Source organism: Lingula anatina, chromosome 10 (genome assembly GCF_051362555.1).
Source record: "Lingula anatina isolate TDL-2025a chromosome 10, LinAna3.0, whole genome shotgun sequence".
Taxonomy (NCBI): Eukaryota; Metazoa; Brachiopoda; class Lingulata; order Lingulida; family Lingulidae; genus Lingula; species Lingula anatina.
The window spans coordinates 8,249,496-8,264,041 of record NC_141776.1 but is presented as its reverse complement, the minus strand read 5'-3'; the positions used below and the strand labels follow the sequence as shown (position 1 = coordinate 8,264,041).

The window sequence follows — 14,546 nt, the reverse complement described above, 5'->3', positions numbered from 1 at the left end:
ATTTACGTCAACCGTTTCTGATTTTGAATAGTCTTGACACAGCTTTTCAAAATCAAATTCTTTTAAAGTGCTTAATATCTATTACTAATAATTTCGAGTTTATTTTCATCCGGGGCATTTAAAGATGGCAGCGTTCAGTTGGTGGCACGCTATTTCTCACTGCGTGTAATCCCAGTCAACAGTTTTGGCTGGATAGTCATGATCTAGGATCTACGCTTAAGGTATGGATGCCTAAGCTTAGTTTTGTAACACTGATTTAATTGTGGTATATATAAGGCCTATTTTGTGAAAGGTCACTTGAAACTGCACGGTCGCTCCGAGTGTCTCTCACTGCCTCAGGACACTGGACACTCGCCGCTCGATCTACTCATTGTCCTCTGTCAGCATGTCTCTGCTGTAGATCTACCCATTATAGAAGAGAAGAAAGTTCTTACAGTGTCCTCTGAGACTCGTTCTAATGGGATTTATAGAACAAAATATACAGTATGTAATATAGCTCTTGTGGGCGTGGCTTTAAAATTATATTTAAGATCAAATAATGAAGAAATATTTTTTCCAAAGGAAAAAAAAAATCATTATTTTGAGAAAATTCCATGTTATTTGTTTCCTGGACATAAATTTTCAAAAAAAAAAAAAAAAAAAAAATCAAAAGTTGTATTTTATTAAAAAGAAGAGACTTCAGGGATTACCCAGCACACAAACGTTTCCGAATAACATTTTAAAAACTTTTTTTAAAACATTTCGGTTAAGTTTTTTAAATTATGATTATGTTTTGAGAAATCATTAAAGGAAAACATCATTAAAACGTTTTCTTAATTCCTTTTTTCTCTATTTCAATTTAAGTAGAGGGTTAAAATATTTAGAATTATATTGTAATGTTAAATGTATAATCACTGGTTCTAGACAGACAACACAAGACATGCAAAAATATACGTGTTGACTCTTCGCTCACTTTTTTAGCAACTCCCCCTGTGCATGCATACAAATCCCTCAGATTACTCATTGCATTGTAATGTAAAAAACTACATATAGCAATATAAAATAGTCTATTATTAGAACACAAAATATATTAACAAAATGTTTATTAAATGCTATGCAAATGCTTAAATCTTGAGGAAATGGAGAGGTAATGTTTTATGTTATTAAGTGCAAGTTTTTCTAACCACCAGGCAAATCAGCCAAAAAGCGGCAAGGTGGGGTTCTCACAGAATACACTCATTTTGCCCACAGTTAATCACCTTTGTGACCTTAATTTAACTGTAAAATATTAAAGCTTTTCGTTGCGTTATTGTCGAGATACAGCCACATGAATATTTCACTGCCTCGCGTGGCTCCCGTCTCACTTTTCAGCTGTGTGAGTGGTGTATTTTTCACCGAAGTTTGCTTCACAAATGTGCATCAAGTGATCAATTCATTACTTCGGTCAATACCAAAATTGAAAGATGGATATATAATCTTTATAACGACAGAGATTTATATCATAAATCCGTTGCTATGGTTACAAACTACCGAGGTTATTTGAGGTCACTTGATGACTGCCGCAGATACCCACCCTGTCAATAGCCTTATATCTCCACTAGTAGAGCACCTTAGATAATTTCACTAATATTTACTGAAAATATGGACAAGGGGCCTACCATAAATTAAAACACTGGCGTGGCATTTTGCCTACAAATTTTGCAACAGCGACGCAAATTCTTCTATTTTCTGGCTACTTTATCGTAAAGCATTTTTGCTTCCCACAGATTCGATTTGCATTCAAGAATGTTTAAGTTAATTTCAACGTTAGTTAGGGACTAATTAACTGAAATAGTCTTCTGTAGTTTTTATTTATTGATTCCTGGATAATAAGTATATGCTAAGTTCAAATACGGGGGTTAACATGCATTCGAAACTAAATTCGTGTAGGCGGCCATGACAGTTTCAAGTAGCAGTGGTGGAAGACGTGCGAAGAATGCACTGCAGATTTTTCCGAATTTCAAGCAGCAAAGCGCATACTTTGTTGTTCTGTAGACCGTTACAAAGACGGAAAGGTTGTGCGATACTCAGGAGATACGACTAGATGATTGGGGTCACCTCCCGATGCTAAAAGTTACATGCAGAGTGAGAGGCTAATGAGAGGCAATGTCATCATCAGAGGAAATGGAGAGTGAGCTCGATTCAGTCGTGTGTCCTGCGCATCGTCACATGCTATGGATCCTTTGGGGAGCTGCAAGAACACGTCAACTACTACTTCGGACCAAGTTATTATTGTAGGACTTTCCTTGCTCGGACCAAGCGGGAGCTTTCATGCACAGTCAGTGTATTCAAATTTTTATCAAGACGAAGCCAAGATGTTCAGTTCGTTGGGCCCAGGTAATTAAAAAGTTGACATTCGTCACATCTTTATAATTAATTAACACACCGAATTCACATACAGACGGAAGGTTGATAATGGTATGATATCTGTGTTGTTTGAATTAAATATGCATAGTAATTAGACAAGTGAAGCTAAGTCATCATCTAAATACTGCTATCTCTGTCCCTCAGAACCACAGCAAATTTGTTATTACATATTAGTGAAAAGAGCTTATGTTTTTTACTGTACATGTTAGCAGTGTAAACTTTTTTGTTTGTATGAGCAACAAGTTACAGAACCCTCACAACTAAATAATACTGCTTTTGTAGATCATTGCTAGTGATTAAAAGAGTAACAATCATATCACAATTACATGAATAATATTATATATATATATATATGAAACAAAGCTTAGTTGTAGCCTAAAATGGGGTTTCATGGTAAATTTTGTTGGTTGAAAATTAAAACCATTCAGTAGATTAAAGAATAAATTTTTGTTGTTATTTTAGCTAGAAGATGTTGGGAGACTGGTCAGAAAGAGCAGCCAGGAATCAGATATATGGCAAAGAAAATAAAGTGATTAATCCAAGCACCTGAAAAAGAAGTTTTGTGAAGAGGATTGACTTACTGCCCAACAGACTGAAATGTATTTTTGATGTTTATCTACTTTGAACAAGTATTTGTATCTACAGTTGAAGGACACCAATGACCTGACAGATAGCTAATGTCAGTCATGATGATCCAAGCAAGTAGCAAGGAGATCCCCCATAAGGAAGTACAGTAATTTATGGGAGCTTCATTAAATGATGAAAACTGACACTCTTCGATGACCTTTTTTTACAAGGAGCTTTTCAGACATGAATTTTTGCCCCAGAAACGTGGAATTCCGCATTTTTTAATTCAATTCAAGGTGTCCCGGACCTCTGGCCGCTTAGGTGTTGAGTCCCATGATAAATGTTCTTTATTTATTTATTTTTTTTTTAAACCTAGGATCATGTCTGTTTTTTTTCTGTTTCATTTTACTGAAGATATCCGTGAATGCCACCTTTAAATGGGATAAGATCTTACTGAGTATGGAATATCATATTTTTATTCCTTGGAGCAAAAGATCAGTTTGACTTAAATATTTGGAAGCAGCAATATATGTTCCTGGTCCTGAGTAGTGCAAAAGAATCCATGAATTACACTGTTGCAGAAGTTCAACTTATTTCTTCATTCTTCTCAGGAAGGGGATTCAGTTGGATAATATAGATTTGCATTACTTTGATGTTTTTGTAGAATGAAAATCAACCTTACTTTTTTTTTTTTTTTTGAAACATTCACTTAAATCTTGAGTCAAAACTTTGTCGGTGTCTTATTCGGTTAAGGGTGACAGGAGTAGTCTTGAATGGCAGTTACAATGCCTTCCGCCCATTTATTAAGTTATTGGTAATAAATATTTTCCAGTATGAAGATTTGAATTGTTTGCTACACTTCCAAATAATTTGCTTATTTATACTTATACTTAAAAGATCCAATAAAGAGATGATTATGCATTATGAAACATTGTTGATTGATTAAAATCTGTGTGTGTGATTGGTGCCCACTTGTGTCCAATAATTGGACAAAGAAATGTGAAAGGAATACAGTTTTCTTTATATGATTAAATGTAAGAAAAATGTGGGTTTTTTGTCGTTTTATTTTCTGAATAATTAAATTTATTAGGCTAAAAATATTTTTAATTAATTTTGTAAGCTATAGTGTTACAGGGAATACCATTCCCAAGTGTACAATCCAGATGGAAGCTATTGAGCAAAGGGTAAAAACTTGAGGCCAAGTAGCAGGTTGAAAAGGGTTTATGTCTTGACCAAAGCTACATAAATGTCTATCACAAGTCATCAAAATATGAATATGACGGTTTTAATCCCAAAGGTAGGCTCTGTTATAGGGCAATTGCCTATTCTTGTGAAGTCTATTGTTCAATTCTGCCGTGATTAGAGTAATTGAGCAGGTATTACTGGCCAAGACAAGAGCAACACCCATCCAAATTTTACAATTTTCGGATATTTTAATATTAAAATATATCGCCAACAAAAGAAAAGGCCACGAGGATCTCCTTTGTAGTTTATATTTTTAATGTAACTTTACAAACCCATACAGGTTTGACAGCCATAGGGCCTCTACTAGTGGGTATATGACCCTCTGAAAATCGCCATGCGTAAACTTCGTTTTGGGGGGTGGGGTAAAAAAAGTGGGTACAGTGTGGACAAGGTAGGTTACATTTTTAGTTTGAATGTCTTGGGGGGAAGAATATTGATCAACAAAATACATCATACATGTACATATTAAATATATTACTAGATAAGAGTATAATAAGCATATATATGAGTGACGTGTATGATAACTGAAAATCTGCTTCGAAAGCTGGAAAAACAGAAAATTGGGCATAAATCCCCTGAAATACAGTTTTATGGCATAACATTTGGCAGAAGTTAAAAGGGTCCTCAGGCAAGTATTTCAGCCCAATAAGGTCAAATTCTGTGAACCCCCACCTTGCCGCACTTGTCTGGTGCTTAAAAAAACTGGCACTTAATAGGCAGTATTGAATTTGGTAGTTTACACAATGTCTAACGTATCTAGGCTAGACATAGATATTACTTTCACTGCTGTTTAAAATGTCTAGACATGCACTAGTTTAACATATTACACATTTAAGTAAAAAAAAATCTGAAGTTAGAGAGAGAAACCCTTTTTGCCATTAAAATTCTGCTATGAATCTTATCTTAATGAAGGTTTTATGCCATTTCTCAAGTTGCTGCTGGGTCAACAAGGGGACTGAAAGGTCCATATTTTCATTATCCCCAGTCCCTTCCAAATTGCTGAGGACAGATCTGACTATAAAGGCTAGCTTTTGGTGACCTAAGTTGTAAACTACGGGTACTGTTTCTGTGGCGTTTCCTCACACATATACACTTTAATTAACTTTGGTGCCTGCTCTCTTGTGAAATATGAGTCTTACTCCACTGTACATCATGTGTAATAATGAGTACGGTAGCATATTTGTATTCTACCTTTGAACTACATGACTCACAACAAGTCTCCTGTAATGTGTGGTGCGAAAAGTGATACAATAGCCAAATTAACAAAACTATTACTGTCAAAGTCAATTTTGAAAGAAAAATACTCTTTACTTCACTTGTTTATACCCAGTACATATATGACTGGTTCCTTGAATTATCATTAATAAAATGAAAGTGATGTCCAAGTCAAAGTGAATTGATAAAATTAAAGTTTTATTATTAAAAATATTTGGAGAGATGGGACTCTGGTACATTCTGGCTTTGTAAAAAGAAAGCAGGAATGATTGAAGTGGAAACATGTCAACAACCTATTTCATTAGTCATGCAATTAAGTGACTATAATTCTCCAGGTCCTAGGTGTAGTAAAGTATTAGACTTATCATGATAATCACTTACAGTACTTTAGAACAATTCTTAAAGAAACAACAGAACTTTGTTTCTCTCTCATCACAGCTGAAGATGTTGTTGACCTGTCACTGATTCTAACCATGACGGTATTTAATACCAGATTCTCATCACAAACACTTTTCTAAATCTTATAGAGCAATATTTTCCTATAGTTTTTACAAAAACTTACATAGTTACTCTTTGTATACAAATCTTGAATATACATCAACATAAATATCTAAGTACTGGTAGCAATAAGCTAAAAAAACATAAAAACTTAAAACACTCGGTCTGCTTATTTATCAATGTGGTAGTTAATTCTACATTCCTTTTTAGTCAACTTCCTTGGCTATGTGCTGGTAAATCACCCAACTATTAGATTTGACATTCACAACCAATTTTGAAGTATTTTATAACATTAGAAACTGTTAAAAAAATAAAATCTATCAAATGCTATAAAGTTAGACATTCAATGTACTAGTACATATTGTAAAAAAATTGGGAATGCAATTTTTAAAAAATGAACAACAAAACTATGCATAATCTGAAAAAGAAATAGGTACTGGTATACATCAACTATGCAGCAATAATTCTTAAGATTTTGGCAAAGTTATCAGAAAAATGCAGCCGTGTGTTTGATGGCCAGTCCTCGGATAATTCTGTGTTAGATGTGAAGTGCTCAGTGATCCTTAGAAATGTTATCATACCATCACACATTTTAGAAAAGACGGATGTCCATGCTGCTGTCCTGAAAGACAAAATTGCAGGAAACTTTGAAGGAACTTAAAGACTATATTATTTAGAAATATATATGTATATTGGTGAAGATTTACTAATAGTAACCTGGACAAAATATGACATTCAAGATCATATATGATAATTATAAAACACCTGAAATTTTTTCATACTGTTAGCTTATGGTCAGCCTGGCTATAGGCCTTCTTCAGACTGATGTCAGTATTAGTACATATTGTTACTCACTGACTGCATGTTTGAAAAGTATCATACATATGACCCAACTACCAAGCTAATAAACGTTTTGCTCATGATGGTCAAGAGCTAGTTTACCTTGTCTTTCTCATCTGCCTCCTTTGCTTTCTGGCAGCTTGCAGGTAAGGAAAAGACACTGGGGTCCTTGATTCCTGCTGAAACATTTGACGTTCCTTGCACCGACATCATGTCAACTGAAAGTTTCAGAGAAAAAGCTATATAACTAGCACAGATGAAATTGGAGCTTATAAAAAAAAAGAAAATGAAAGCATTGAAGGTGCATAGCTACTATGAAGGGGGGGGGGGGAGGGGCATGTTTCCGTAATAATGAAAAAAAGAATAATTGTGGGAGATTTCCATATGAATTTGAAAGATTTTCTTCTCGGAAGGTAGGCCTGAAGTGGGTGGCATAAATAACATTGCATGTAAGGGTCTGTCCAGGCCACAGGAAAGTTAACAGTTTTGTCACATCATTAACAGCTGCGTTTATTTTATTTCATAACTGGTTTACATCACTTTTTAATTACTATTGGTTTTTCCCTCTATTGAAGGGTTCTGTAGAACAAAATAATGGAGCAATTTAAAAATAATTATGCAAAGAGTACGCAAAATGTTACTGTCACTATGACTTAAGGTGCATTCCCATAGATTTTAGATCATTCTATCCCTGTGAAGAGTCTCACTAGATTACTGTCAGATAATCCGACGTAAATGTCTGTCCCGCCTTCTACAAGCTGTAAGGGGGTAATTAACTTTCGTGCCCACTCGGCTGACAGCTATTTAGCATGAACCCCCATGGAGTTAGGTCGATCTAGTTCGATCGATCTAATCTCTGGGAATGGGGTCTTAAATGTTTACTTTCTTGTGGATTGACTTGCACTCTGAACAGTATATTTATATCTAACACAAATATACAGTAGAAACATCGGCGCAAATCCTTATTAACAAGACTTTTGTGTTAATTAATCACAGATATGTTAAAAAGGGACAAACAAGGAAAATTTGGGGTCAGGTGATTTTGAGCATGGATCAACCAACCCGTTTTTTTTTTTTTTTTTTTTTTTTTTTTTGGTGGGTGGGTGGGGGGTTTGATAACAATATCAAGATCCCAAAAAGCACCACATTTCTATTAAGGCTCTCGCTGGCAGTCTCATTGGTTATCAATGATAATGCAGCCCTACCTCCATTAGCTGATCCTTGGAACGTGCTGCCAATGGGAACACAGTCTTTGGCAGTAACTTGTGTGTAAGACGTCCCCATGACAGAGCTGGAATTCATGAAGATGGCCCAGTTGTTGACTTTAATGCTATCATCGCCAAGTCCCACTACAGCACTGCCCATGAATTTGGCAGTCTCTGTGATTACATAGAATAATGAATATTTTCACTGATTTTGCAAATATGTTAAACTGGCGAAAGAAATTTTATTGCTAACAAATTCTTCTCACCCATTAATTTCCTGTGCTGATAATAAAATATTAATATAATTTATGATTAAATTATTTGATTACTAAGACATTTCAAAATTATTATCTGTGAAAAGTTTGAAGCTTTATTTTAATGAACTTCATGCTTCTGTAACAATTTAGTTATTTGACTTTAAAAAAAGTTTTTGTGTATTGAAATAAGTATGTCAGAGTCCTAGACTTCTCCCTTTGGTGCCTTAATCCTTATTTCTTAATTCAAATTAGAGCACAGATTTAAGCCAAAGGTCAGGGTCAAAGGTAAAGGTCAAAGGTTATACACACTAGGGATACAGCCCATCCATGGTTGTGTCAGCTTGCTCTTAACACATGGTCCACCATTGGTGATCTGGTATTGTACGCCCTGAAAGAAAATTATTTTAAATATGAGATGTTTTGAAAGGAAACCCGTAAATAGAACTAAAAGGGTGAGCATATTATATTTTTTTGAAAAAAAATTTTTTTTTTTGAGTATTCCATTGCACTACACATTTGACAGAGATGATATTACAAACCATCATCTACGTTAACACTTTGATCACACGATTTGTTGTACAGTCTTAGATTAGGATGTAATCACTGATCCCTTTGATGATGGATCAAACCTCGTGACTCATAATTAAGCAAAAACATGTTTAGTTTCTTAACAACCAATTCACTTTTTTATAATCACAAAATGATAAACTTTAATGCCGTATATGCTGTAATTGATTATGCACAGTGTAGTAAAGGTCTACTTTACAGCATTGTAATCTTGTAGCACTTGGAAAGTTCCCTGCTGTTTGTCCGAGAACCATTGCCCATTAGTGGCCACTTTTTTAAGATTAGCGTCAAAGGACAGCTTCATGTTTTGCTGAAAAAATGGAAAAATGGGATGAAATTCACTTTATATTTAAACCTTCTTAATTGGTACATTGTAGAATAAATAAGCTTTGAATAATTAAGTAGCATATACTTTTAACTTAATATGTACACGGGTAGTTTGGAAAATCATTTTAATTAACTGACAAAATTAAAATTGTTATTTTTTTACGTTCAATAATTAGCTAAAAAATTCTTTATATTATGGTTATTATTTATAAGTACTATTTAATTGAGCCTAACACATGACCCCAGACAGAACCTTTTCTTGCCGTACCTAATTTGAAGAGATGGACATAAAACTTGAGTAAGCAAGCTAGGTGACCTACACTTTATTGGTGCACCCTCGTCATCTACAAATATTGCTGTAATCGTAAATAATCAGCAACTCCAAATTTCATGTACTGTATATACATAAACTGCTCATGTCTTTTGCCAGGTACAGTGTAAGTTACTCCGTTACACTTTATTTACTTGATAATTTTGTCTGAAGGTATGTGCAATGTACGTGACGGTACTGGTACTAGTAGTCTGATGGCTGCAAGCTAACGTAAACAATGTTTCTTATATAAAGACTTACACCAGCCATGTAGCCCTTTCCTGCGACGTTTAGTCCCTGACTTTGTCCAACAGTTCCTTCCCATTGCGGCGGTATACAGCACGGCTGTTGGGACAAAGCAGGAACCACAATGATCAAAATGCTGAATACTACGATGACGGTCTTCATCTTTGATTTAACTCAGCTTTAGGAGCGTCAATTCTTAATTGCTGTTCTTGTTAGTGTCGCTGCTTTTATAGGTAGAGGTAGTTTCGCAATGCCGCGCTTATCAGTACTTGTGTACTTAAGGTTGGTGGAGAATGAGTGGGATTTATTCAGAACGCACTATCAGATCTCGTTAGTTTACTAGTGTAGATAACTGTAACTCTACCTGCCAGTCTTGTGACTTTGGGCCGTACTCTCCTGACAGTTGCCTCGTTTTCAATGTTTATTTCTCCGTAAGAAATCGCGAACTTGAGACATATCATATGTGGTATATGGCTGATATATAAAAGACTTCTTGACATTTTGTGTAAATAAGTAAAATAGAGTTGAAGCATTACAAGCTATACATAGATATTGTGTAACATGCCAGTGAACATGATCACGCACTTTATTTGGAGCAACAAAAATCCGGTGCACAGAATTAAGATAAAGTTACAATTATCATAATATAAATATATAAATAAATAATGATTTATAGAAATTAAAGAATGATATGAAAATAAGTGATACATGTATATTTTAATATTTTTCAAAAGGTTTTATGATAGAACAGTCATATACTTAGTTCTATAATTAATGAAGTGAAAATGTCTTAATTAAGTACTGTGCATGGTATAGATGTCAAATACATGACACAAGTTTAATTGTTCTCTTCCTGTTTTAATCATTGCAGTAATATCTGAGCCACAGGTTTAAGACTCACCTGGACAGTGGTCATTTGGTCATCATGGCTGCCCCAGTGGTGACCCCAGAGCAGGACAGAGGCACACTGCGAGGAAAAATTGCAGCCAAAAAGAAGAAATCTTTAAAACAAGTTTTGTGTTCACCATACAATGTCTCATGGTATTTATATTACCAGTAGTACATTATTAATTCTCATCTCTTCTTTTTTTTTCTTTTGCTGGTTTTATCTGGCCAATACGTATTATTATTTAAAATATCTAAAATATAGGAACAAAAGATTATTACAATATTTTTATATCTACCATGAATATTTATTATCCAAATTGTAAGAGCTGCTATACAGAAGGTCTTCTCTGTGGGATAAGAATCATATAGTATATAATAGCACAGCGATTGGGCTTTGATGAAAAGGATTGCTTCTTCACAGTCTGTTGTCATGGTTACCATTCCAGGCCTGCAGTGGAAAAACAAACAGAAGTGGTTCTTCTGGAGAGGATAAAAAAGTGAGTTTTATTCTTTTTCAAGTATAAGGTAAACATAAGAATGTTTAATTTATTGTAATCATGGTTAATAGAAATATATGAGACTACAGAAAACAAAACAACAATTTGACATCTTTCATTGTTTATTTATTTATCATAATTCATTTATTTATTCTTTTATACATTTATTTCTTTATTTTTACATTTTAAAATGACAACCCATAATTGCTTACATTTACATATTGAGACAATATGTAACACCAGAAAATAAAACCCATGGTTTTTAATTCTCCATTGCTTCCAGGGAGTTGTCCCAGAATTTTGTCACGCACCCAAAAGTACCACAACAGATAAGACGGAATAAGCAACAGATGAAGAAGTGGAGAGAGGAGCAGAGGAAAGTAGAGGACATAGACAGCAAGTATGTCATCAAGATTATATATTTGTTACTAATCTGATTAGTATTGATTTATTATGCTGTTATTTAATTAATTAATTAAAAAGTGTTCAACATGATTACATATTTTAGTGTGTCCATATGATCGTACTTAGTGTGATATATATGCATTACAAGTACAGCATAGTAATTTAATTGAGAATATTACATGATGAGCTAAAGGTTTTGAAGTAGAAAGTAATATTTATGGTTATGTTGATTTATTTTATTTCACAAAAAGTTTACATTGATTCTAAGGTATAAGTTGAGTATTTAGAGATTTATTTTATGGAGAATTAATCATGTCTATATTATATTATATTATATTATATTATATTATATTATATTATATTATATTATATTATATTATATTATATTATATTATATTATATTAATATCACTGGTTTATGGAGCTTTTATTAAATTCATGTTATATTTGTAGGGCCTCCCAGTCCAGTGTGTACATAGGTATAAACAGAGTGACCAAAGGGCTGGAGAGGGACGAGGTCAGAGCAGTCATTGTTGACCGTGATGTCCCTCTGATGATGACCCGTCATCTAATGTTGCTTGCGGCAACCCGAGACTGCCCCGCAGTTTGTCTGTCTGGATTGAGCAGTGTGATTGGACCAGTGGTGGGCATGAAAAGTGTTGCAGCCATTTCCTTCAAGGTTTGACATTTTTATTAGGATTAATGATGGTCTTTCCAATTCATTATTACAGGCAATTCAGAATCTCTTAGATATGACCACCCTGAAACTACTTTGTAAAGCACAGAATAAAAATCTTGAAGGCATTTTCATGAACAGTAAGAAGTGGTTTTAAATATTACTTACAGATGGTAAAAATGTACAATTTTAAAGAACCTTAACAACAACAAAAAGACATTAAAACCCATCCTCATAGGCCGACATATGATCAAGGCACTTTAATAAAGGGTTGAAATGTTTTGCCTTATAGTTAAAAAGGTAAAACTGATTTCTTTTACCATTTTATTTAAAAAATCATTTAAAATTGACATTTATGTGAATGTGTAAGAAAGGAGGGAAACTCTTTTTTAATCAAAGGTACAGCTGTTTATAAGAATAATTAGTGCTATTTGCTGGAAAAAAGTTTGTGGATCAGACAGTAAATATGCCTTATGTTTCCATGTTTAACTTAATACTCTGCTTGTAAAACAAATTTTTATCATTTACAGAAGAGTGTTCAAGGAGCAAGCACCCTGTATGATGACCTTGTGAAGTTTGTCTCTTCTCATGCACCTGTGGTACAAGTGTCATGGCTGGTGAAGGAGGAGGAGGAGCAATATGAGGATTCTTCATCAGCAGAGGATCAAGATACAGATCTGGTATATAAAAGCAATAAATGTATGACAGAAGATAAATTGTCTGAGAATAAACAGTTGCACCCTCAAGCAGACAATGTAGCTAAAGCACAGATAATTCCCAAGTCAGCAGATAGGCCATGTGGTCAAAATCTAGCCAGTGAGATGCCAGGTTACATTGGACGTAGCAGTGTTATTCAGCAGGCAGCAACTTTTTCAACTAATAAGTCAACTGGTTACATCTCTTTTGATTCAGACGGTCCTCAGACCTCAAAGATTTCACACAGTGAAAGTGGAAAGAGAATTTATTATGCACCAGCTTATTCTTCTGGTACATCCATTTTACATCTGTATCTTTTGAAGTCAGAATTAAACAATCCTGATGAATTTACAGAATTCATTCCACATAACTACCGTTCCCTTAGCCCTGAACCAGAACTTATCCCAAAAGACACAAACCCGAACTCCAGAACTGACAGGACTCAAACATTAAAAGATCTAAGGGAAAAAACTAAAGTTACCAAGAAGAGAAAATTGGATAATCCAAGGACAGAGGATGTTCCTAAAAAGAGGTTGAAAAAGAAATCAGGAAAGTGGAAGAAAAGTGTAAAGGAGAAAAAGAATAGAAACCCTAAATATCAAAAAGCTCGGCAGATGGCGCAGCAGTCAAATCCAAACAGAAAGAAAAAGCAAAGGCGACATTAAAGGCCTAACTAAGACGTAAATTTTAAAGTGATCTTTGGTTTGATGGATATCAGCATATATGCTTTCAAATTTCTGTTTAATATATGCTTCTTGGACATATTCCTAAATTTGAAAATGAAGAAGCTGGACTCGCTGCATAAAATCTGAAACTTGGACCAAGAACTTGGTGAATTGCATTTATATACATAATTTGTCAGTTAGAATAGCTGTATTTTATTACCATAATTGATAATTACTCTTAAAATCGTGAAAAATGAACTAACAATTTAAAATTTTGACTCTGACTTTTCAATATTTAAGAATGAGGTCTTTGAATTGAATTTTACCTTAATTACTTTAAAGAGAGAAGAACAGTGGTCAGGCAATTATAAAAATGGCCTTCATAATTAAAATTTGACATACAGTTTCTAATTTTTTTTTGTGAAACTTCCACTTCGTGTGATCAATAAATGCAAATATCATCTTTAGGTTTCAAAGATCTTTATTCAGTATGTCTTTATTCCTTATGACCCCTCATCGTCATCATATAAATAAATCTTAAGGACAAATAACTTTATCAAACTTGCTTACTAGATGGAAATGTTATGAAATATTTGGCTGTTATTTGTTCTGGATAAAAATGGAGGATTATATATTAATGCAGGTATCTTTGATTGCCTTTTCTGTTAATCAGAATTATTTTTCTTGAGTCCACCTGTCCCTGCACACAATTCTATGTTTTTATTCATCTGTGTATATTCTAATTGGTCTGTTTGTGTTGTCACTGTCACTGTCCGATGCATAAAATTTGCCCCATAACTGCCACATCGTATTTTTGTTTTTAAATTTACTGAGTGGCTTTGTTTAGTAAAGAGGCAGGTTGCTTTCCAAAACTGGCATGATTGATTTACATTTATGTCAATTGCTTTTTTTTTTGGCACAATTTTGATGATGTTCACCCCATAACTGCCAAACTATTTTCGTTTCACTTTAAATTTACTGAGTGCCTTTGTTTGGCAAAGAAGCAGGTTGCTTTCGAAAATTGGCACGATCAGTTTATATTTACGGTAATTATTCTG

The 14,546-nt window shown here is 34.1% G+C and overlaps 2 protein-coding genes and 1 long non-coding RNA gene across 3 annotated transcripts; 2 read left to right on the top strand and 1 right to left on the bottom strand.

Moving 5' to 3' along the window:
* The first annotated feature begins 80 nt into the window (after positions 1–80).
* On the top strand, positions 81–13,964 carry LOC106166727 (uncharacterized). Its single transcript, XM_013545372.3, has 6 exons — positions 81–221; positions 10,534–10,703; positions 10,997–11,047; positions 11,331–11,447; positions 11,905–12,130; positions 12,658–13,964. Exons 2-6 carry the CDS (start codon positions 10,588–10,590, stop codon positions 13,486–13,488), a joined length of 1,341 nt encoding a protein of 446 aa, XP_013400826.2. The 5' UTR covers positions 81–221; positions 10,534–10,587; the 3' UTR covers positions 13,489–13,964.
* LOC147759505 (uncharacterized) lies at positions 1,140–3,881 on the top strand. The gene is made up of 2 exons (XR_015331498.1): positions 1,140–2,355; positions 2,848–3,881. It is a non-coding gene; the product is annotated as an uncharacterized LOC147759505 (long non-coding RNA).
* Positions 5,590–10,021, bottom strand: LOC106166728 (mammalian ependymin-related protein 1-like). Its single transcript, XM_086996798.1, has 6 exons — positions 9,678–10,021; positions 8,979–9,089; positions 8,522–8,600; positions 7,956–8,129; positions 6,853–6,968; positions 5,590–6,532 (listed from the first exon to the last, which is right to left on the bottom strand). The coding sequence occupies exons 1-6, from the start codon at positions 9,822–9,824 to the stop codon at positions 6,503–6,505; spliced, it is 657 nt and encodes a 218-aa protein (XP_086852924.1). The 5' UTR covers positions 9,825–10,021; the 3' UTR covers positions 5,590–6,502.
* Positions 13,965–14,546: the final 582 nt, after the last annotated feature.